A 22,656-nucleotide genomic window follows, 5' to 3' on the forward strand; every position below is an offset into this window, starting at 1 on the left:
CTACTCCCTAGCACAATACCAATCATCACTCACAGCCGCAGTTCAGGCTCTCAACCAAAACCAGAGGAACGCTTCCTTTCAAGTTGTTGGTTACTTGGTTGAAGAGCTTCGTGATGAATCAACATATAAAGCCTTCTGTAAAGACCTTGAGGATGCCAATATCTTTATTGGGTCTTTCATTTTTGTAGAGGAGCTTGCTTTGAAGGTTAAGGATGCTGTGGAGAAAGAAAGGGAAAGACTTGATGCAGTGTTGGTGTTTCGTTCAATGCCTGAGGTAATGAGACTCAACAAGCTGGGGTCTTTCAGTATGTCACAGCTGGGACAGTCAAAGAGCCCCTTTTTCCAGCTCTTTAAGAGAAAGAAGCAGTCTGCTGGGTTTGCAGAGAGTATGTTAACTTAGTTTGAAAGGACTTTGCCTAAGGTTTTGAAATATTTGCCTACTGATAAGGCGCAGGATGCTAGGGTTTATATACTTACTTTGCAGTTTTGGCTAGGAGCCTCACCTGATAACCTGCAAACTTTCTTGAAAATGATTTCTGGGTCTTATGTGCCTGCACTGAAGGGGATCAAGATTGAGTATTCGGACCCGGTTTTATATTTGGATAGTGGGGTTTGTCATCCTTTGGCTCCTTGTATGTATGAGGATGTGAAGGAGTATTTGAATTGGTATGATACTAGAAAAGGATGCTAATGAGAAGCTTAAGGGTCCAAATGCACCAATTGTTGGTCTGATTTTGCAGAGGAGTCACATTGTTACTGGGGATGAGAGTCACTATGTGGCTGTGATTATGGAATTGGAGGCAAAAGGGGCTAAAGTGATTCCAATTTTCGCCGGTGGGCTTGACTTTTCAGGGCCTGTGGAGAGGTATTTGATTGATCCAATCACGAAGAAGCCGTTTGTGCATTCAGTGATATCACTTACTGGTTTTGCACTTGTCGGGGGGCCAGCCAGGCAGGATCATCCCAGGGCTGTTGAGGCACTGAGGAAGGTTGATGTGCCTTATATTGTTGCATTGCCTCTGGTATTTCAGACAACTGAGGAATGGTTGAATAGTACCTTGGGGCTTCACCCAATTCAGGTAGCTTTGCAAGTTGCTCTGCCAGAGCTAGATGGAGGCATGGGGCCCATTGTTTTTGCCGGTCGGGATCCTAGAACAGGCAAGTATATCTTCCTTATCAATTATTTCTATTGTTGTTGGAATTTCATTTTATTGTTATTGCTTATATAGTCTGATTATAGTTAAGTCATCACCTTGGAAATGCTCTCAGGAAAAAACCAAAAGCTTCCTCAGCTTTTTAAATCAAGTGCAGTATTTACTTCTGAAAACAAGTACAGATTCACATATACTTAACCATAAATTACATTTTATTTTAAATGGTTTTATTACACGAGCTGAAGTAGTTTTATTGTTGCCTTGTCTTGTTTCCCATCAAATTCAGTATACTCTATCTCAGATGCCCTCTTTCTTAAGGGTTAATTAACGATGTAATGTGATTGCAGGAAAATCACATGCTCTGCACAAGAGGGTGGAGCAACTTTGTACTAGAGCAATCAGATGGGGTGAATTGAAGAGAAAATCAAACGTATATTTGCATTTGTGCTAAATACTTTTGGCCAATAAATAGTGTTTTCCTAGATGGATTATGGTAACTTTATTATTATTTTCCCTTTTACAATATGATTTGCAAATAATAGAAAACCTAAGTCAGCTTGAAAGAGTTCCAGCCCAGAAAAGCTTCTATGTGTAGTAGTGACTAACAAAGAATCGTTTGGGTTTCAAAATTTTGGTATGCTATAAATTCTGAATTTGTAATATTCAAAAGGAAAGTCCTTTTGTGTGCGTCTGTGTATTCCTGAATTACATTTTCTTTTCACTAAGTCCCATTTCTTTTGATCTTGTTCAAGCTTTCGGGACAGAAGGTATGAATACAAAGGACTTCACAAGGTTTGGAAAGGGAAGTTGTCAGAAGCCAAGGCTAGTGGAAATTCTATAAAAATCCAGGAAGCACAAGGTGGTTGTTGTATTCATCAGCTTTTGGAACAATTGGAATATAGTCAATTTGTGATGATGAGTTACATAGTCTCGTATTGTTTTTGCAGGATATGGTAGTGCTTTATGATTCATTACAACTTGCCCATAAGTGTATACTGAATTCCTTCTATGGTTACGTCATGCGCAACTGAGTTTGGTGATTTCCATTTGGTTTAATGTATTAATTGCATGGAGCCTGTTGTTACAGTGGCTTCTGTGTTTGTGTTATCTCTCAAACATTTATTTCTTCCAGGGGTGCAAGATGGTACTCAATGGAAATGGCTGGAGTAGTTACGTATAGAGGAGCAAAAATAATTCAGAATGCTCGCGTATTGGTTGAAAAAATTGGAAAACCACTTGAATTAGATAGAGATGGTATCTGGTGTGTGCTCCCTGGATCTTTTCCGGGGAACTTTACTTTCAAAACCAAGTACGATTCTGCTCTTCATGCTTTATAAAGTGACATATTGGTGTTTGTTTTTTTTATGTCAACTGTCAAAATCCTCATCAATTATCTGACATTTATTTTAATTATACCACTTGCATGTAGCCAAATTTAAATGCATCATCCAAGGTTTTCTTAAGTGAGCGTGCTGTTCCTGTTGCAATATTTGAAACTGATGCTGGTAAAGTTCTGCCATGGTTTTCTTAAATTTCATTTGCTTCTTGTTTATGTACTAAAGAAAGCATGTACACATTTGAATTCACAGAAATAATGGTTTCTTTTTGTGCGGAGATGGTGCAAGTAATACTCAGATGTGGGCATTCGATCCATTATTGACTGGTCTTATTACAAGCAAAGGCTTAGTTCAGCAATTCAGAAAGTTATTACCATTCCTGCAGCAATGCTTCAGGTTTTGTTGCTTGTTCATTGTTATTTTTTTCCTTTGTATATCTCCCTTTTTCTTTTGTGTGATCTGAAGTAAGATGAGTTGATTATAACAGGTTGCGAATCCCGTCCCTAGAGGGTAGTACATCCTGATTGGCTGCATAAGAAGGTTCGTGAGAAGGAGGACAAGTTTCGAGAACGCAAATTACTTGATATCTTCAGCTCGTTGAACAGGGATGAATTTTTGAAAAAGAATAGTGATGTTGCTGGCGCCAATGGTGTGATGAATGAAGAAATTGTTAAAGACTTGGAGGACTTTGGAAACAACAGCAGAAAATCTGTAAGTGGACCTACGATAGTTTGTGATTCACCTTGTTCTTATGACAACTATTCAAGTTCTAGAAATTGTCATTAGAAATTTGACTGTCATTTGTCATATCTCACAGCCTGCAAACTGGGAGGATAGGGAATATATTGATGATCCTAGTGAGGTTAAACCTGAGGTATTAAAACGAAAAATATTTCTTTCTAACTACTGAAGCCAGGCATTAGTATCTGTATAAATTATGTGCTTCCATTAATGTTTATCTTGGTATTGCAGGGATATGATTCAATTCCAAAAGAAATTCCAGACCCAAAAGCTAAAGAGGTTAGTTGATTGCTTAAGAAGCCATGCATACGCAAAGCCATGTATAATCATTAATGCCTGGCTTTAATGATGTTGGACCCAACACTACTACTAATTGTCATTATTTTTCAGTACACTATATTTCAAAAGGCTGCTTTACGTTCCACTTCTCTCCTCATTTCCCATTTTCCAGTTTGATGTTTAATGCTGCTATTTTGTGATATGGTGCCTATAGAAAAGATAAAAGAAAACGAAAAATATGATAGAAGATGAAAAAATCTCATAATTTAGTTTCCCTGATCAGCCTCATAACTGGGATGATCAAGAGAATGGTGCGTGGAAACCCCCAAAGGTACCTAATCCAGCGTATAAAGGACCATGGAAGCCCAAGGTATGCCAATTGAGCTCAAGAGATACACAAAAATGCTTGAAGCTTGATTCTCCTTTGCAGTTTCTCATGAGCTTGCTTTTTTGAGTTGACAGAAAATTAAGAACCCCAATTATAAAGGAAAATGGAAGACTCCTTGGATTGATAATCCAGGTATTGTGAAGCATACCTATATAATTTTTTTCATTGATTATAAAATATAAAATAATTTGGACCGCAGGTACAAAAATTTGAAGTTGACATTAAGTGGTTTCCTTTTTCCTATGTCCAGAGTTTGAAGATGACCCTGATGTTTATGGGCTTAAGCCAATTAAGTATGTAGGAATTGAGGTTTGGCAGGTAGGACATAAGTCTCAATCTACTATGCTAGATAGACTGATTATTATGTTGCTCTTGTTATGAATAAACTATATGATTAATGGGGTCAAATAATGCAGGTAAAGGGTGGGTCAGTTTACGACAATGTTTTGATCTGTGATGACCCAGATTATGCAACAGAAGTTGTGGAAGAAGTATTTGCAAACAGGGAGGTGTGGCCCTTCTCCTTAAACTTTATTGTTAGATTCTAGATCAATAGCAGTTCCTTATTTGCATATCTTTTCTGTAACTTCAGATTGAAAAAGAGGCCTTTGAGGAAGCAGAGAAAGTGAGAAAAGCACGAGAGGAAGAGGTTCTTAACGATACTTACTGCTGATTGCAATTTCTTTAGTCTTACTTGAATTTCATTCCAAGTGATTGTAAATCTTCAAACATCATGCAGGAAGCTCAAAGAGCAAGACAAGAAGGTGAAAGGAGGAGAAGAGAGCGGGGTTATGATCGACAGTACAGGGATAGATATAAGGACAGATACAGAAGGGTTTGTACAATTGGCATCACTCCTTTTAAATTTTTCATGAATTCATCTGGTTATGATTGGTTGTTTGATGATCACCCTTATGATAAAAGTGATAAAGCCTATCATAGGCTTGGGCCAGCCAATCCTTTAATTTTTTAGGAAATTTTGGTCTTCTGTGATTAATTAATTGATTGTGTTGCATTTTCTGTGTATTTAATGGCTGTTCCCCATCAAAGGCTTCTTTACAGACGTGACAAAACACATTTTTCATATCAAGATTTTATTTTTGTGAAGATGTCATAATAATACAATGAATTTCCTCTGTGGTTGTGTCCAACGAAGATTTTCATTGGAAGCTTTTGGCCTTTTTTCTAAATAATGTTGAATGTACTGCCAATCAGTTGATGGAAACAGTTCTTTATTTTAATGGAATTTTATAATAGGAAACTGATGCAGATTGATGATTGTTTTATTTACAAGTTGACCACATTCCATATAGGGAGAGTTTTAGACAGCTTCCCCCCCCTACCTGGCTCTCTAAAACTCTCCCTATTTTTTGGACTCAAAAGACTTGTATGATTGTTTCAAAGTTTGTCCTAAGTTCAAGGTTTAATTTGTTATGCAGGACCGTCGTGATTACATGGATGATTACCATGTCAGCTTCATTCTTTTCTCTACTTATTTTTATTGCCAAATAGAGGTGGTATTCGTCATGACAAGCATATGTTTTTCTTCTACCGCTGACAGTTCCCAGTAATTTGTTCAACATCCCCAAGTATTCTGAATTATTTTTATTTACAAGTTGACCACATTCCACATAGGTCTATTTTTATTTATTTTTTTCCTCCATGAATATTAATCTCTAGGAAATCCTGAATGTAGTAAGTAAATTCTCTTTTTGGAAGCATCTTATAGCAGACTTACAGTCAAACATATTGGAATCTATTTTGTTTATTATTATTATTTTTTGTTTTTTTTTTCCAGAAGAATCTAATTGCTGAAAAACTTTGTTGCTTTAAGAAATTGCAAGCTTGTTAAGCTGCTTCATAGAATTTATATCTTGAGAGGAAATTTGAAAGAATGTTGGTGTGGAGCAGTTGGCATTGGCAATGTATTAGTGATGAGTGATTTGGAACACACCTTTCTTGTTAAAAAAAAAAAAAAATGTTTTGTGTATAGTTGGGATGAAGAATGAGTATGTGAAAACAAATTTATTACAATGGGTCTATTTTGCCTTTGATGTCATGGCCTGTTGTGTGAACACAAATAGAACACTGATACTCAATAATTTCAGCCATAAATTAGGGAAACAATTATTAATTGCAGTTTTTGTATTTTGTGCAGAAATTTCTACTGAACAAACGTGAAATGGAGTTGTTGAAGTTAGAAAACAAGGTTAGGTTTATCCTTGCAGTTGTGAAGGGAGAGATCATTGTAAGTAATAGGAAGAGAGCTGCTCTGTTTGTTGAGCTGCAAACAAAAGGTTTCACTCCTTTTCCAAAGAAAACTAAAGTTGTTGAGGCAGAAGTTGCTGGTGTAACTGATGATACAGAAGAAACAGAAGTGAAATCTCCTGCTGACAGCAGTAGTAATGGGGTACAGATAAGTGATTATGAGTATCTACTGGCCATGGCAATTGGAAGCTTGACCATTGAGAAGGTTCAGGAGTTATGCGCTGAAAGGGATAAGGTCAATAAGGAGGTTGATGATTTGAGAAAGGAAACTCCAAAGTCCTTTTGGAGGACAGATCTTGATGCTTTGGAGGGGCAACTCGATGTATGACTGAAAAATTAACAATTCCTTGTGATGATTTGTTTATTTTTCTGTCTTTCTATTTGTTGACTGTTTTTAGTTTTATGTCATTTAGGAGCTAGAGAGAAGTGATGTGAGTCAGAGGAGTTAAGAAAGAAAATGAGAGGCAAAGCAAGGGGTGAAGCTGCTATGAAGTCTGCTAGACAAGCACCCAAGAACCCACGGAAGAACAATAATAAGAAGGCAAATAATGCAGAATCTGTTGCAGAAGCTGTCTCGTCATCTGTGGCTGCAAGGGAAATTGGTAAGTGTAAAAAAATATTATGTTTATTATATGGGAATATGATTCTTTTGTTTGATTTTTGGTTTACTTCTGCTTCATTTACCAGAGAAAGCTCCTGAGGCAGCAAAACCCAAAGACAGAGCAGGCTCTAGGAAAGCTCCTGGTAAGGTCTGTTTCTGTTCCTATGTTCTATTTTTCCTTGGAAAGGATGAGCTTAAAGAACGACTTGCTGCCTATAACCTCGATGCATCTCCTGATCAATCAGCCGTTAAATATATATTATTATATTTCATTAGGTTGTGTTATTATGATCTTTACACAACTCAGCTGTAATGTAAGAAAAATTACAGTGGATGATATGGGGATATTGTTTGCAAACCAGTTAATATATGATCTTGTGTGAGAAATTGTGTTTCTGACAATATTCTTCATAAAATCAATTATAAGAGAAGAAAATACTGTAATGTACATAGATAAAAATTTTCCATGTTACAAGCACCAACTAAAATTTCCACTTGAGATTCAGCATCACTAATAATTAGTTTCTTGTGAATTTTTCCATGATCTTTTACCGTGATCATTGGGAATGTGTTGGACTGTTTTTTCTGTAAGTATTCCCACAGTAAATTTCTCTTTCTTTTTATGCCTGACAGCCATGGAGACTGAAGTGCCCAAAGTACCAGCCAAGAAGAAAGAACCTAGCAAAAGGGCTGCTGCTGCACAGAAGAAGAAGCCCTTGGCAACTGTTTCGGAGATATCTGATGATGATGATGATGATTAAACTGGCTTTAATGACATTGATGATGATGATGATGAAGATAGTGAGATAGAAGTTGTAGCTACTCCAGAAGCGAGGAAAAAGGGCGGGGAAAACTGGATGCAAATGCTAAGGCAGTTAAGGCCCCTGCAGCGGCAAAGAAGAGAGGTGCAGCGAATAAGCAGCAGCCTCAGACATTGGCCCAGAAGCTTTTAACTGACATGTTAAAGCCTGCTGAAAATTCCAGGATTTCACTGGAGAAGAAAGTGAGAAAGATGAGGGCATCTCCATTCAACAAGAAAAGTGGTTCTGTGTTGGGAAGGGTTGGTAAGGTAAATGAAGTGACTGAAAATGAAGAAAATTCGGGTTCTGCTTCTACTTCTGCCAGTACTGAAGAAACTATTGAAGTTGCACCAGCAAGAGCAAGACCTCAAAGGGTGAACCAAGTTAGAAAACAAGGTATGTGTTGAGTGACTCTGAAAGTGAACATGCCACTGAGGATTCTGAATTTGATGAAGTGAGTGATGAAAGTGAAAACAAGAAAACAAAAACAAAAAACAAAAATAGCATCACCTCTTTTGCTTGCTAAGCTTAACTTCTTTTTGTGCTTTCAGAAAGAGTATGACAGAATATGATCCGCGTCTTGTGGCTCCAACCTGGTTGTACCTGGCATCAAAAGCAGCAGAAAGCACAGTGCAGGTTGGGCTTCTTGTATTTTACCTTAAAAAATTATGTAATTACTTGATACTAGATTGATTGTATGAATTTCCGCTAAATTCAATTGTTGTCATTCTACATTAGTGTGTGAAGTGCTTACAACATACCTTTCTTGTTTTACAGATGCTGATGAAAAGTATGACTCAATTAACTTGGTAAGCGTCCAATCCCAGCATAGTCAATTTGGTGTGGCTGCTGCCAGCACACATCACCATGCTTCTCAAATTATTTGCTTGCTAATTCCTGTGCTTAATGACCATAAGCCTTTATTATGAACATCGCATTTTTTACCATATAATTAATAAATTGCAATAAAATTTTCGGCAATTTTACCATTATGATTTGGTAGCTTGTAACAAGTGCAGATGCTTATTGATAACCTTTTTTTGATGCTGAGTAGAGATGAAAATGAAAATGAATTGATAACATGTTGGATTACTGTTTTGGTGGAGTTGGTTGTACTTTCTTTTCTTTGACTTTTCTTCTGAAATGGATGCTGCTGTCTTTATGAAAGTTTATTCTTAATAGCACACTAAATAAGTATGGAATGCTTCAATTAAAAATGCAGGTGCTATGGGCCAGGTAGTTGCCCATCAAAGAGGGTCGCAAGGGCTAGAGAATTGATAGACGAAGAAGCAGAACAGTTCCTCATGCCTCGTTTCATTGACCCAGATTCAGAAAGACCTTGGCTTGCCCAAAGAATGGCCTTGAGGATACCATATTCTGCGTAAACTTAATGGAAGGAGACCTGCTTATGCTTCCCAGCAACTAATATAAGAGCTGCATAATACGTTTTATTTTTAAGTCTTTGATTGGTCAAGTTATGAGAGAATAGCATGGTGCCTTTTGATGTATGAACTTCCTCTATAGATTGTTTGGCTTATATTTTGTGAACTTGTCCGATCAACTTGTGTTAAGATTCTTTCAAATAGTGTTTGAAAATTTCCAGACTTCATTTTCAGCAATTCGTGACTGATGGTTTTGTACAAGCAAGATGGTTTATCTAAGTGTTTGAAAAACCAGTTTTAATTTTTAGTCACAAGCAGTGAGCATTTTATAGTTGGGCAATAATAGGTCTCATGTTGACCGCCATGAAGATCAAAACTATAAACACATGGGTTATGACTTTATTTACAAGTGCCAACTTTGGCATCAACTTTAGCGCTCGTTTGATCTGGCATATGTATTTCATGCAAGACCTACAAGGGTTATGACTTTATGTTAAGTCCCATTTGGTCCATTTCGGTCTAATTTGGTTCACTTAGGTCCACTTTGGTTAATTCGGTCCAATTCAGTCTATTTGGTCCTTTTGGTCAATTTCGGTCCAATTCGGTCCACTTACGTCCATTCCGTCCATTTAGGTTCATTCGGTTCACTGCAGTCCAATTCGGTCTATTAGGTTCATTCAGTCTATTTTAGTCCACTTCAATCCTATTCACTTGCCTGTTGATTGTGTATGCTTGGGATTTTTTAAAAAAAAAATTCCCCCAGTGGAAGTCGATCATCTTATAGTCGATTTCAACTTGGGTCCATTTCGGTCTAATTTGGTTCACTTACGTCCACTTTGGTTAATTCGGTCCAATTCAGTCTATTTGGTCCTTTTGGTCTATTTTGGTCCAATTCGGTTCACTTAGGTCCATTCCGTCCATTTAGGTTCATTCGGTTCACTGCAGTCCAATTCGGTCTATTAGGTTCATTCAGTCTATTTTAGTCCACTTCAATCCTATTCACTTGCCTGTTGAATTAGTTCCCAACTGGATTAAAAAAAAAAAAAAAAAATCCCCCAGTGGAAGTCGACTATCTTATAGTCGATTTTCATAGGAAATCGACTCTCAGAGAGTCGATTTCTACTGGGGTTTTTTTGTGTTTTTTTTGTTTTTGGCACCTACTCGTGCAGCAGTAAACCATAATTGGTTTCCCTTCCCCTGCAGCAGTAAACTAGATCCAGAACACATAACATGAGCAGCGATAAACAAGTAGATACAAAGCATATGATACTGGTAAATGGCTCGTACATCATATGCAAACAACTGGATTCAAACAGTTACTATTCATACCCATTATAGGTTCCCTATTAACGGACAAAATACATTCAATACTAGCAACAAAATGCTTCAAAGGAGGGCCCTGTGGTTGAATGTGCTTTAAAGTAGTAGCTACTAATGCCAGCCGTAATATAATTGCTGGCATTAGAGGCAAAAGCTGCACAACGCAACTATAGTAACAAGTACAATAGACAGCAAATAGTTCAATTACAACAACATTCAACAATTACCAAAATAACAACTAATAAATACAACATAGTCCCCATATTTGCCTACCACTTGTCCATACTAAACCATACTGATACAACATACTTTACATAGTCACCAAGCACTTCTCCATACTGATACAACAGACTCTACATAGTCACCTAGCACTTGTCCATACAGAAGATAACCACAAGTCCCACGCACAATGTCACTTAGCAAAATCGAGTTTCCGCTTGCCTGCCAAAAATTAAAATACGGTCATTAGTTTCCAAATGCAAAGAACTATAACAAAATGAAATTCTGAATATATTATATAAAAACAGTGAGGGCACTTGCCTAGTTTATAGCAGTACCACTTGTCGATGCCCCACGGGAATTGGGACAACTTCTACGGTTATGCCCCTCTTGATGACACACTCCGCATCGTTGCCTCGGTTGAGTCTCCCTCAAGTCCGGATCTTCCCTCTGGCTTCCCCGTTCTCGCCGTACCCCATCCATTTCATTCCTTATTCTTGACTTCACAGGACGACCTGTGCCCCGCAACAGCAGTGGGTCAGGCACCCATCGTGGTCCGGAAACGTCCCTCCACTCAGACTCTGACTTTGGTACCACAAAATTATGTGAATATGTGAGAATGGCGTTGTTCAAACTGTAACATGGGTCAATATAGTTGGTCGCATTGAGATGCAGATCTTGAAGAACTTTAATTGCATGTGAACAAGGGATCTTCAAGTTTTGCCACTTTCTGCAACCACATGTTCTAGCAAATATGCGCACTTCATGACTGTGGTTTCCCCCTCCACCTCTATGGTCATTGTATGGGGTAACCACCTGATATACACCCTCTGCATGATTAAAATTCCTCACAGTGTGTCCTGCAATTTTCTGCTCATTTCTGCTATAGATCTCCATTGCATAATCACTCCACAGCTTACCTCGAGAGAGATCAGAAGTAATTTGTTTATGTCGATCGTGGAAATATGCAACAAGTTTGCACCAAGTGAAATGAACCATTGCAGCAATGGGCAAACCGCGGGCACCTTTAAGTACCCCATTAAAGCACTCGGAGATATTGGTTGTCATTGCCCCGTAACGTCTTCCACCATCATGTGACTGGGTCCATTTCTCCACATCCTCACTCACTAGATATGTGTACGGCATATAACGTTCAATCCGCGTATCAGTAGGGTCTACACCCCTCAGTAAATTAATCTCGGCCTCCTTAATGGTTTCCATTATGGACTTAAATTTAGCTTCATTACTCGCATATCCAGCTTTCAAGGCCAATGCCTTTAGAATCGGGTTATCAAAGTGTCTGTTGAAGTTGCTAGCAACATGTCGAAGGCAATATCGATGATATACCTGTTCTCTTCCGTCCTCACGTCTAGGCCACTCTCGAATGGCACATTTAATACCTTTATGTCGGTCAGAAATAATACAAATGCCATCGTTAGGTATGACATGCTCTATGGAAATCCTGAGACACTCTAAAAACCACCCCCAACTAGCCCCTGACTCCTTGTCCACAACAGCGAAGGCGAGAGGCAAAACCTTTTGGTTAGCATCGGTTGCCATTGCAATCATCAATACCCCTTTGTATTTACCATACAGATGAGTCCCGTCAATACTAATCACTGGCCTGCAATATTGGAATGCAGCAATGCATGGAGCGAATGCCCAATATACATAGCGTAGTAACGCAGTACCTTCGTGTGGCCTAGGTATGGTGTGATAGCTATACTGGGTACCTGAGTCCTCATCCAAGTATGCCAACAACAACTTTCGCAACTTTTGGTAAGACTCCTCCCAATCCCCAAATATCTTAGCAATTGCCTTTTGTTTTGCGTCCCATACTTTATAGTAAGAAAGCTCATGATTATACTTAGTACGTATGATCTCCCATAGGTCATCAATACGTGTAGTGTGATTTTTTTGCAATTTTCCCACAATTTCTGATGCAACAAAATGCGAATCCATCATTCTACCATCTCTTTTTAGGCCAAAGGGTATACAAGTGTGTGGACCCACATAAGACGTAACCATCCACATACCATTGAATTTAGTCTTCATGTATGCCCCAACATACCACATGCAGTTGTCATCAACACATGCGGCGCACAATTTCGATTTGGTCGACCTCCGGATTATAAAATTTCTATTATCCTTTGCTGCGTATATTATCAATGCATGCTTCACCGCATCTTTATTTGCAAAAGTCAACCCTTTAGAAAAATGCATCCCATCTTCCCAAGTAGAGACAAATGGTATCTGAAGACGTGAAGGATCAACCATATCTTCCCAAGTATTTGAGTAGAATGACTCAGCAGGAGGTCTGTAGCCAGTGGTCGTATTTCTATTATACTGGACACCAATATCATCATTTGCATCACCTTCATCATGGTCCTCCATATTTTCCTCTTCAAAATTGGGAACGACTTCATGTTCATCCACATCGTTCTCAAAGTCGCCTTGCTCAATCCTCTCTTCGTACTCATCCACAACCTCAACATTTTCACCATCATTCGCAACATGATCTTCGTCTTCGTCTTCCTCCTCTAAATGTGTCTCTTCACGATAGAGGGTTTCACTAGTATTAGCAACATGATCTTGAGATGGGAGCGTATAACCTCCCATCGTTGTTTCTTGTGTAGTATACCCTCCCATCGTATACCCTCCCATTGTAGTGCATCCATCATCTAGGGCTGTAAATTGTAAAGCCGTAGTTGTTTCTTGCACCACCTCAGTAGTGTTATCTGCAGGCGCCTCCAAACTTACATACAACTCAGCAGCATTTACTTGGGGCATTTTCTGGATCCTATTAAACATCATCTTTACATGTTTATCTTCTTTGATCGCCATATACCCATAATTTATCCGTTCATGAAGGACTTCTTGTGGGTAACGATAAATAATCTTGATGTCATACCAAGCAGGATTCAATTTCAATTCGCCCATTATTTTCCTCTTCAAATCATTCAACGTCTTCAACTTACGACGTAACATCATGTAGTAGCATTCGATACCCTCCCCTCTAAATGGGAATCCGTCAATCCCTTCAGGATTGTGAAGGGGTCCACCGAAGTATACATTTATATCAATATTCTTCAAAGATTGTGAACCTATTAGAGAGCCAAGCCAAGGAAATTTATGTTAGTGACATATTTTATCTCTTTCATTTATGTTCGAATTAAAAAACCTTTTCTATCTACTCAAAGTACAAAAATTACAAGGGATCTAAAAGTGTAACAATTGCATATACTCACCCCACATCACATACAAACACACTCAATCATTATAATTTCGTACTCAAACAAATAAAAAAACTAAAAACAAAACTCACCCCCATTACAAATTTTAAACTCAGCTCTAACAAAAATATAAATAAAAATATCATCATTCCAGTGCTATGGAAATTAATGGCATACCCTATTACACTACTATTAATGAAATAACATAGAGCAGGGTTCATCAGACAAAAGAAAAAAAAAAAAAAAAACACTAATGTGAATATGATCATGATCAATCAAATTAGACATATCATCTAATTTGAAAATCAAGGCATTAATATACAGTGAAATATACTAGATGTGATATACAAACTCAAATTTTGACTCTAAATCATAAAAATCATACAATAAAAAATCCGTCATGACAGTAAATTTGTTTCGAATCTGCTAATATGTCATCAGCTTTATGTCATCCATAAAATGGAAAAATGCTAGCTGCTTAATTAGGTGCAACTGGACCGGTGACCCAATTATTTTCATAGCTTTTACTGTATTCAATAATGTCTTTCTCATGGTTGGAATTTCATAAAAGTTGGAGGTTGCACAATTCTTTGAACCTGTTTCTTTTTTCTTTCCTTATGTGTCTATTATTTATATATTTATATAAATAAATAAATATTTAAATATATAGTTGTATAAATATATAAATATAAATATATAATTGTATAGATATATAAATATAAATATATAGTTGTATAAATATATAAATATAAATATATAAATATATATAATTATATATATATATAAATATAAATATATGGTTGTATAAATATACACATATATTTATATTTATATAAATATATAAATATAAATATATAAATATATAAATATATAAATATATAAATATAAATATATAATTATATATAAATATATAAATATTTATATATATATATATAAATATAAATATAAATATAAATATAAATCTATATATTTATATAAATATATATTTATATTTATATTTGCATTTAGTTGTATAAATATATAAATATAAATATATTTATATAAATATTTAAACATATAGTTGTATAAATATAAATATATATACACATATTTAAACAACCAACTAATATACATAAGGAGCCCTGCCTGGGCTTCCACGCCAGTTACTCAAAAAAAATATATATATATATTATGAAACAAATATACATATTTAATACAAACAAATATCTTCTCAGGAAACAAATATAAATATTTAATATAAACAAATATCTTATTAGGAAACAAATATAAATATTTAATACAAACACTTTTTAAAGCAAGCAACACTTTTTAATACAATCAAGAAATGGCATGACAAATTCAATGCAAGCAACACTTTTTAAAGCAGCTATATACACTAAACAACCAACTAGAGAGTGAGGAGGAGACCCTTACTTGACATGAGGATGAGCAAATATACTGCTGAGATTGTATGAGAGTGAGAGGAGCAATGTTTTGCTGCTGATGTATGAGAGTTTATGAGACTTGTATGATGTTTTGTGAGAGTTGTTGAGAGAGGTTCTGTGATAGAAGTTGCTGAAGGTGTGAGAGTTGTGTGAGAGTTTTTTTTTTTCTGACCAATCACCCAAAAAACAAAACACGGATATGACCAATGCCAAAACAGTGCTGCTCAAACTTTGCACATTCAAAATAGACATAAAAATGGGCATGACCAATGCATAGCTGGTCAGATATTCTGCACGCCCAAAGACTTTTTCTTAGCTTTTAGACAAACATTGCACATTCCAAATAAACATAAAAATGGGCATGACATGACCAATGCATAGCTGGTCAGATATTCTGCACGCCCAAAGACTTTTTCTTAGCTTTTAGACAAACATTGCACATTCAAAATAAACATAAAAATGGGCATGACATGACCAATGCATAGCTGGTCAGATATTCTTCACGCCCAAAGATTTTTCTTTATAAGCTTTTAGACAAAACATTGCACATTCAAAATAAAACATAAAAGACATGACCAATGCCTGCCTGGTCAGATATTCTCTGCGCCCAACAGACATGACCAATGCCTGGCTGGTCAGATATTCCATGTGCGTCCAAAAGAGACAAACCAAGAGGCGGGGATTCTGAAAGTGTAAAAATCGACTGTCTGAGACTCGGTTTAACCTTTAGGAAACCGAGTCTCATAGACTCGATTTTTGCGTGGATAACACGTAGAAATCGAGTCTCTGAGACTCGATTTCGACGTGGAGTACACGCGGAAATCGAGTCTCAGACACTCGATTTCCTCGTGTACTCCACGTGGAACTTTCGCATGTTAACCCAGGTAAACCGAGGCTTAGAGGGTCGATTTAGAGGCCTAAATCGACCCTCTAAGGCTCGAGATGTTACAACGACAAATTGTTTGCAAACGGGTCCAACTAACTGAATAGTTAGTTTTTTAATGCTAGTTTCCTACATTTCCCAACTTTGGTGTTCCCTTTATTTATTCTCTCTCCACTCCATTCCATTCCATAATTGTCATTCCCATTACAGAGACATAGAGAGAGAAAACAATGGCGGCCTCTGTGATAATAACGGTGGCACAGGACGGCACAGGTAACTATGTAACGGTGCAAGAGGCAATTGATGCTGTGCCACTAGGCAACAATCGTAGGACAGTGATTCGTGTGGCCCCAGGGATTTACAAGCAACCTGTGTACGTGCCAAAAACCAAGAACTTTATTACTCTGGCTGGTCTTAGACCTGAGGACACTGTTCTCACTTGGCACAACACGGCCACCCAGATCGATCACCACCAGGTTTTTTTTTTTTTTTTTTTTTTTTTTTGGCACTTTGCACTGCTATATCATATATATGTGCTAATACCCCATCTGGGTTTAACTTTTATGTTTGGTTTTTGCAGGGAGCTAGGTTGATTGGGACTGGGACTTTTGGGTGTGGAAGTATTATTGTGGAAGGAGAGGAATTTATTGCTGAGAATATCACTTTTGAAAACTCTGCTCCTCAGGTAATCTTTAATTTTTTGTCAATGTTTAGCATTTCCAAGTTTTCAAATTTATTGTTCTTTTCTTGTTAGTTGTTACTTGGTACTCTAGCTTTGATGAATTTAGATAATGGAAGATCAGCTAAATGTGGTAGAAACTGAGTTTTGGGGTTTTTTAGGTGATAGGTAAGTTGGAATTTTTTGATCAAGGTTTTGGATATAGAAAAGATTGCACCTTTTGTGTTGGCTAAATTGTTTTCAGCACCACAATTTGTTTCTTCCAAATCACCCTGTTTTGGGACTCACAATGTGAAAGAAAATGGTGTGGAAGTAATTTTTAGATGTTGGGTATGTTGGCAATGTTTTTAAAGTCTGGGGTGTTGGATATGCTCAAAATTTATCCTTTTGTATTTGTTAAGTGAATATACTGTGGCCTTGTTTATGTAGCACCCTGTTTTTTTAAGGCTTTGGGTGCATAGTGCGTTTGGCGTAGCAATTAAACTAACTGAAATAGTCTGTGGTTTTCTATCTTAAGGTATTGATTATTTCTTGAATTGTAGTTTAAGGTTATCATTATACATACATACATATACATATAAATATATACATACATACATACATATATATATATATATATATAAGAGTAGTTTGAGCTCATTAGTATTTGAGAATGATAGTATTGTTTTACTATTTATCTCCTGTCAATGCTTGTAACAATTTAATTTCATCATAACCGTTAAAGTTAGAACATCGACTAAACTCTTCCTTTTTGGTAGGGTTCAGGCCAAGCTGTGGCAATTAGAGTAACAGCTGATCGATGTGCCTTCTATAATTGCAGATTTCTTGGGTGGCAGGTATATGCAATGTCATTCTCAATTATGTTTTGTGTTAGTGAATTTATGGAGCATCTTTTAAGGATGTTACATTTCTACTTTACAATTCCTGAACACTTCATCTTGGATCAAAGAATTTCATCAAACAACATAACTAGTTGGTAGATGATAGTAAGAACTTGTATGCTTTCTGGCAACAAATACACACTTCCACTGTAAATAATCAAGAATGTTGTTTGTAGCCTGATCGATGAGAATTATTATTATTATTTTTTTTCAAGTGAAGGAAATTAAATGATTTGGGTGGCTAGTGGGCGGTTGCCTATATCTTGAGGTTTACCCTGGCCCCACCAAAGGTGGGCCAGGGGTTTCACTTCGTCAAAAAAGAAAAAGAAAAAGTGAAGGAAATCAAATGAGTTCTTTGTGCTAGGTTTGGATGGTCACTTTGAAGTCAATATCTATTACTTTGTACCCTGAAATCAAGTGAGGCCCTTGGCCAGCAAACCAGATGTTTATGTGCTGTTTGATTGCTGCAATTCTCTTCTTAATTTCAGTACATTTTAGGGAAGTTATCTGAGGCATGGATATATCTGAAGGGTTCTTTCTTTTATGATTCTGATGCAGGATACTTTGTACCTGCATTATGGAAAACAGTATTTGAGAGATTGCTATATTGAAGGAAGCGTGGATTTCATCTTTGGCAATAGTACTGCTCTCTTGGAGCATTGTCATATCCACTGCAAGTCAGCAGGTTATGTTACTGCCCAAAGCAGGAAATCTTCTCAGGAGACAACTGGTTATGTGTTCTTGAGGTATTTAATTGACTAGTTGTCTTACCATTCCATTTTTGGTAGAACATCCCAAATACTTTGAATTGATGCATTATATTTCAGTCACCACAATATTTTCTTCTAACCTCAAGTGGAGATCTTTAATTAGTATTATGCTGTCTCTTTAGAAGTCATAATCTTAAGTCTTAACTAATACCTATATCATGCAATATTTATACAAATGCGCAAATACTTCATGCGATAGATGTTAATTTTGAGATAACCCAAACTGAAACTCCCCCATGATTGGGCCCTACCATTGGAGCACGGCAGCCCAATAACCCAACCCACCCCATCCCCTCAGCTAGCATGTTGCGTGGCCCAGGTGCCACTCTGCAATCCACCACTCATTTGCATTAAATGTAGAATGACAGTTCCATACTTGATCACCTCGAAAAGGGATTCCACCAACCTGTCCCCTTAGTCATATAACTGGATGGATTGGTGTAAGTTCCTTCCACTTCATGGGGAAGTGGTGCAGACTGTTTAGAGTTAGGACCAGCATCTGGAATGGTTTGGCCAAATCTGACTTGAAGGAATTGGGGTTAGTGTCACCAACCTTGTTAGAAGCTTATAAATACCCCTAGCACCTAGGGAGAAAGGTATGTTCTTAATCTAAAAAGAATTCATTAACTTATCTGCCAGAACTGAAATAGAGACCTTAGATTGTGAATCTGACTTAGGCTTCGGAGGTCACCGATTGATCAGAAATCTAGAAAGTAGGATTGTTTCTTGTTTTTGAGGAGGGTAATAGACCCAACTGCTCATAGTTGCTCTTGGACAGGGATTGTGAGAGTGGTTCCATATGACAATCTCCACTTTTATACCCCCCATATTAACTTGTCACATGAAATGGAATATTTGGATCTTATAGACTCCAACTAAGAGTTATTTCTATAACTAGTTTTGAAGAATAGAGTTAAGTTGCAATAGGTTGACATCTGGCATAAGAGCCTTAAAATTATATTTTGACCTTACAAATTTATTTGTATTATGGAGTTAAGAGAGATGGTCCCAGAAGGGACTAAACGGTGAATAAAGATTAAGTTTTGCCGGGTAGGGTTGAAGTATTGAATTAAAAAATACGATTAATTACATGCTCCTTAATTCTTTTGGATGTTTTGAATGCTCCACATTGATTTAAAATTTTACATTTTGGAAGTTTTCAAACCCATGCGTATCCAGAGCTGTTATTGAGTCACATTGCTAAAGAGTGTCTCTCTTTAAACTGGAGCTGTGCTAAGCTGTTGCATGTTGTATGTAATTTCAAGATTGATTATAATTGCAGTTGCATTAATAGTTGATCTGGTTCTGCCCAAATTTTTATATAATTTTATATTATTTTTCTCTCTCTCTTTTCTACTATTCCAGTTATTCGCTTCTGTAAACTATATATCAAACCAATGCATTACACTTCTGATACAGCCAGATAAATTTATGGCTTTCATGCTTATCCTGGTTACAGTAGCAAATGTGTTTTTTAGAGATGTCATTAAATTAATCATGTCTTGCCAATAAGTTGTCTACGTTTTGTAGTTGTTCCTTTTCCCCTGGCCCTTCTAGTTTTTGGGCCAAAACTTCACCTACTACTATGGGTGTCACCTATGAATATTTTTTATGTTGATGCAGATGTGTGATCACTGGCGTTGGAGGAACTTCATATGCATATCTTGGACGACCATGGGGACCTTTTGGAAGGGTCGTCTATGCATACACATATATGGATGCATGCATAAAGCATGTTGGCTGGGATAACTGGGGCAAAACGGAGAACGAAAGAAGTGCTTGCTTTTATGAATACAGGTACATCACGTTTAGTGCTTCCTCTAACTTTATAGAGCCTACATGTAAAACACATATGATATCATTCACCAACTGAAAACTTCTCTTAAATTGTGAACTTAGTTGATCAAATCCAGCTGTCAGGGGCTTGAGTGAGTTTGGATGATACCATGATGTTATATTAATCTACAACAGATTTGAAATGATAACCTTTTTTTGATGCTGAGTAGAGATGAAAATGAAAATGAATTGATAACATGTTGGATTACTGTTTTGGTTGAGTTGGTTGTATTTTCTTTTCTTTGACTTTTCTTGTGAAATGGATGCTGGTGTCTTTATGAAAGTTTATTCTTAATAGCACACTAAATAAGTATGGAATGCTTCAATTAAAAATGCAGGTGCTATGGGCCAGGTAGTTGCCCATCAAAAAGGGTCGCATGGGCTAGAGAATTGGTAGACGAAGAAGCAGAACAGTTCCTCATGCATTGTTTCATTGACCCAGATTCACAAAGACCTTGGCTTGCCCAGAGAATGGCCTTGAGGATACCATATTCTGCGTAAAGTTAATGGAAGGAGACCTGCTTATGCTTCCCAGCAACTAATATAAGATCTGCATAATACGTTTTATTTTTAAGTCTTTGATTGGTCAAGATATGAGAGAATAGCATGGTGCCTTTTGATGTATGAGCTTCCTCTATAGATTGTTTGGCTTATATTTTGTGAAATTGTCCGATCAGATTGTGTTAAGATTCTTTCAAATAGTGTTTCAAAAGGGACAGTATCATTTTGAGCAATTCGTGACTGATGGTTTTGTAGAAGCAAGATGGTTTCTCCATAATAGGTCTCATGTTGACTGCCATGAAGATCAAAACTATAAACACATGGGTTATGACTTTATGTTAAGTGCCAACTTTGGCATCAACTTTAGCTCTCGTTTGATCTGGCATATGTATTTCATGCAAGACCTACAAGGTATAGTCGCAAGGCAAAAACTTGTTTTACATGGTATTTAGAATCACGTTTTCAAGTTGGTAGGGGTTATTTGAACAACAGTTTTCGTTGTTTAAACAATATAATACATATTTTCACAACACTTTTTCAACCACACGTATTTTCAAAAAACTTAGACAATATTACTAGAACTAAATTACCAAATGGGCCATTGTAAAACAAACACCTTTACAACCACCACCTTAATCGCTACGGCTTTGACGCTAATAACATTTGGACCAAGTGGAACATTCCCTATAAGTCTGGGATGGTAGACAAAGTTTGATCTTTGATGTCTTCTGGCAACTTTAGATTAGCTTTTTTTCTTTATTTGTTCATGTTTAAGCTTCCTTTTATCTAGGTACAAATTGTGATTTTGTCAACTTTCAGTAATAATAATTAAAAAAAAAATAATCTAAAAGCACCTGAATCGTTTAGGAACCAAAAAAGAAAAATTATGTAGTGATAGAAAATCACAATGGCTTTGATAGTACGTTACCAAAGAAACTCTTGCTGTCAACAAAACTACTTTAAACTCGACCAACTGTCGTCTACTCTGCATAGTACTACATTCTCTAGTTTTTATTTTCTTCGAACAAGTGTTTGATCCAAAGCCAAATATGAGTCTTAAAATGGATTTGATTCTACTTAAATATATGTGTGTGTTTCCAGTTTATGCCTAAAGACATGATGGTTATGCATGGTCTTTATGTTTTGTTAGGTAAGTCTGCGTGGTCTATTTTTAACGTGATTGTTACATATTGTGGGATAGTCAATGGGGCATGCATCCATTTTAATCCATATATAATATCTAAAACTGAAGTGTGACATTTATTGCTGCTATGCTTCATTTTGAGCCACATCTGCGTAGCATTTTAGTCAACTTCAGTCCTATTTGGTCCATTTCGGTCTAATTCGGTTCACTTAGGTCCACTTTGGTTAATTCGGTCCAATTCAGTCTATTTGGTCCTTTTGGTCTATTTTGGTCCAATTCGGTCCACTTTGGTCCATTCCGTCCATTTAGGTTTATTCGGTTCACTGCAGTCCAATTTGGTCTATTAGGTCCATTCAGTCTATTTTAGTCCACTTCAATCCTATTCGGTCCACTTAGGTCCATTCAGTCCAATTCAGTTTTGGGCTCAAAGTTTTATTTTATTTTTCTTAATTTTTAGGTTGAAAAGCATGAAATTTTATTCTATTTGTGTCAAACTCTTTAGTTTTAGGTTAAAAAATACAAAAAAAAATAGGTATTGGAAATAAAGATATGGGCCCTAGAAAAGCAATAAAAATAATAAATATTCAAAAAATTACTTGAAAATTAAAATTTCAACAATATAGGTATAATGATTATATTTGGAAAGAAAAAAAAATGCTACAATTCTAAAATTATATAATAATTTAAACTTATTGTAATATGTAACATGAATTCCATAGAATGGGGGTGTACAATTTTTTTAAAATCTTCTTGGATATGTTTAAATTAGTCAACTAACTATAATATATTTATAAAAAAATCACTATAATAACATAT

The 22,656-nt window shown here is 36.5% G+C and overlaps 1 protein-coding gene and 1 pseudogene across 1 annotated transcript; both read left to right on the forward strand.

The window, feature by feature from the left end:
- Positions 1-653: 653 nt before the first annotated feature.
- On the forward strand, positions 654-8,911 carry LOC126703867 (uncharacterized; annotated as a pseudogene).
- Positions 8,912-16,175: 7,264 nt separating this feature from the next.
- LOC126715197 (pectinesterase 31) lies at positions 16,176-21,067 on the forward strand. The gene is made up of 6 exons (XM_050415688.1): positions 16,176-16,505; positions 16,610-16,714; positions 17,467-17,544; positions 18,148-18,335; positions 19,983-20,156; positions 20,534-21,067. Exons 1-6 carry the CDS (start codon positions 16,260-16,262, stop codon positions 20,694-20,696), a joined length of 954 nt encoding a protein of 317 aa, XP_050271645.1. The 5' UTR covers positions 16,176-16,259; the 3' UTR covers positions 20,697-21,067.
- The last annotated feature ends 1,589 nt before the right edge of the window (positions 21,068-22,656 follow it).

The sequence above is a fragment of the Quercus robur genome, chromosome 2 (genome assembly GCF_932294415.1).
Source record: "Quercus robur chromosome 2, dhQueRobu3.1, whole genome shotgun sequence".
NCBI classification, from domain to species: domain Eukaryota; kingdom Viridiplantae; phylum Streptophyta; class Magnoliopsida; order Fagales; family Fagaceae; genus Quercus; species Quercus robur.

What these genes read in the sequence shown, in the direction of transcription:
- LOC126715197 (XM_050415688.1), top strand. Translation starts at nt 16,260, where the DNA reads ATGGCGGCCTCTGTGATAATAACGGTGGCACAGGACGGCACAGGTAAC. An exon ending in CCCAGATCGATCACCACCAG is followed by an intron (nt 16,506 to 16,609) that starts GTTTTTTTTTTT and finishes TGGTTTTTGCAG; the next exon opens with GGAGCTAGGTTGATTGGGAC. An exon ending in ACTGGTTATGTGTTCTTGAG is followed by an intron (nt 18,336 to 19,982) that starts GTATTTAATTGA and finishes ATGTTGATGCAG; the next exon opens with ATGTGTGATCACTGGCGTTG.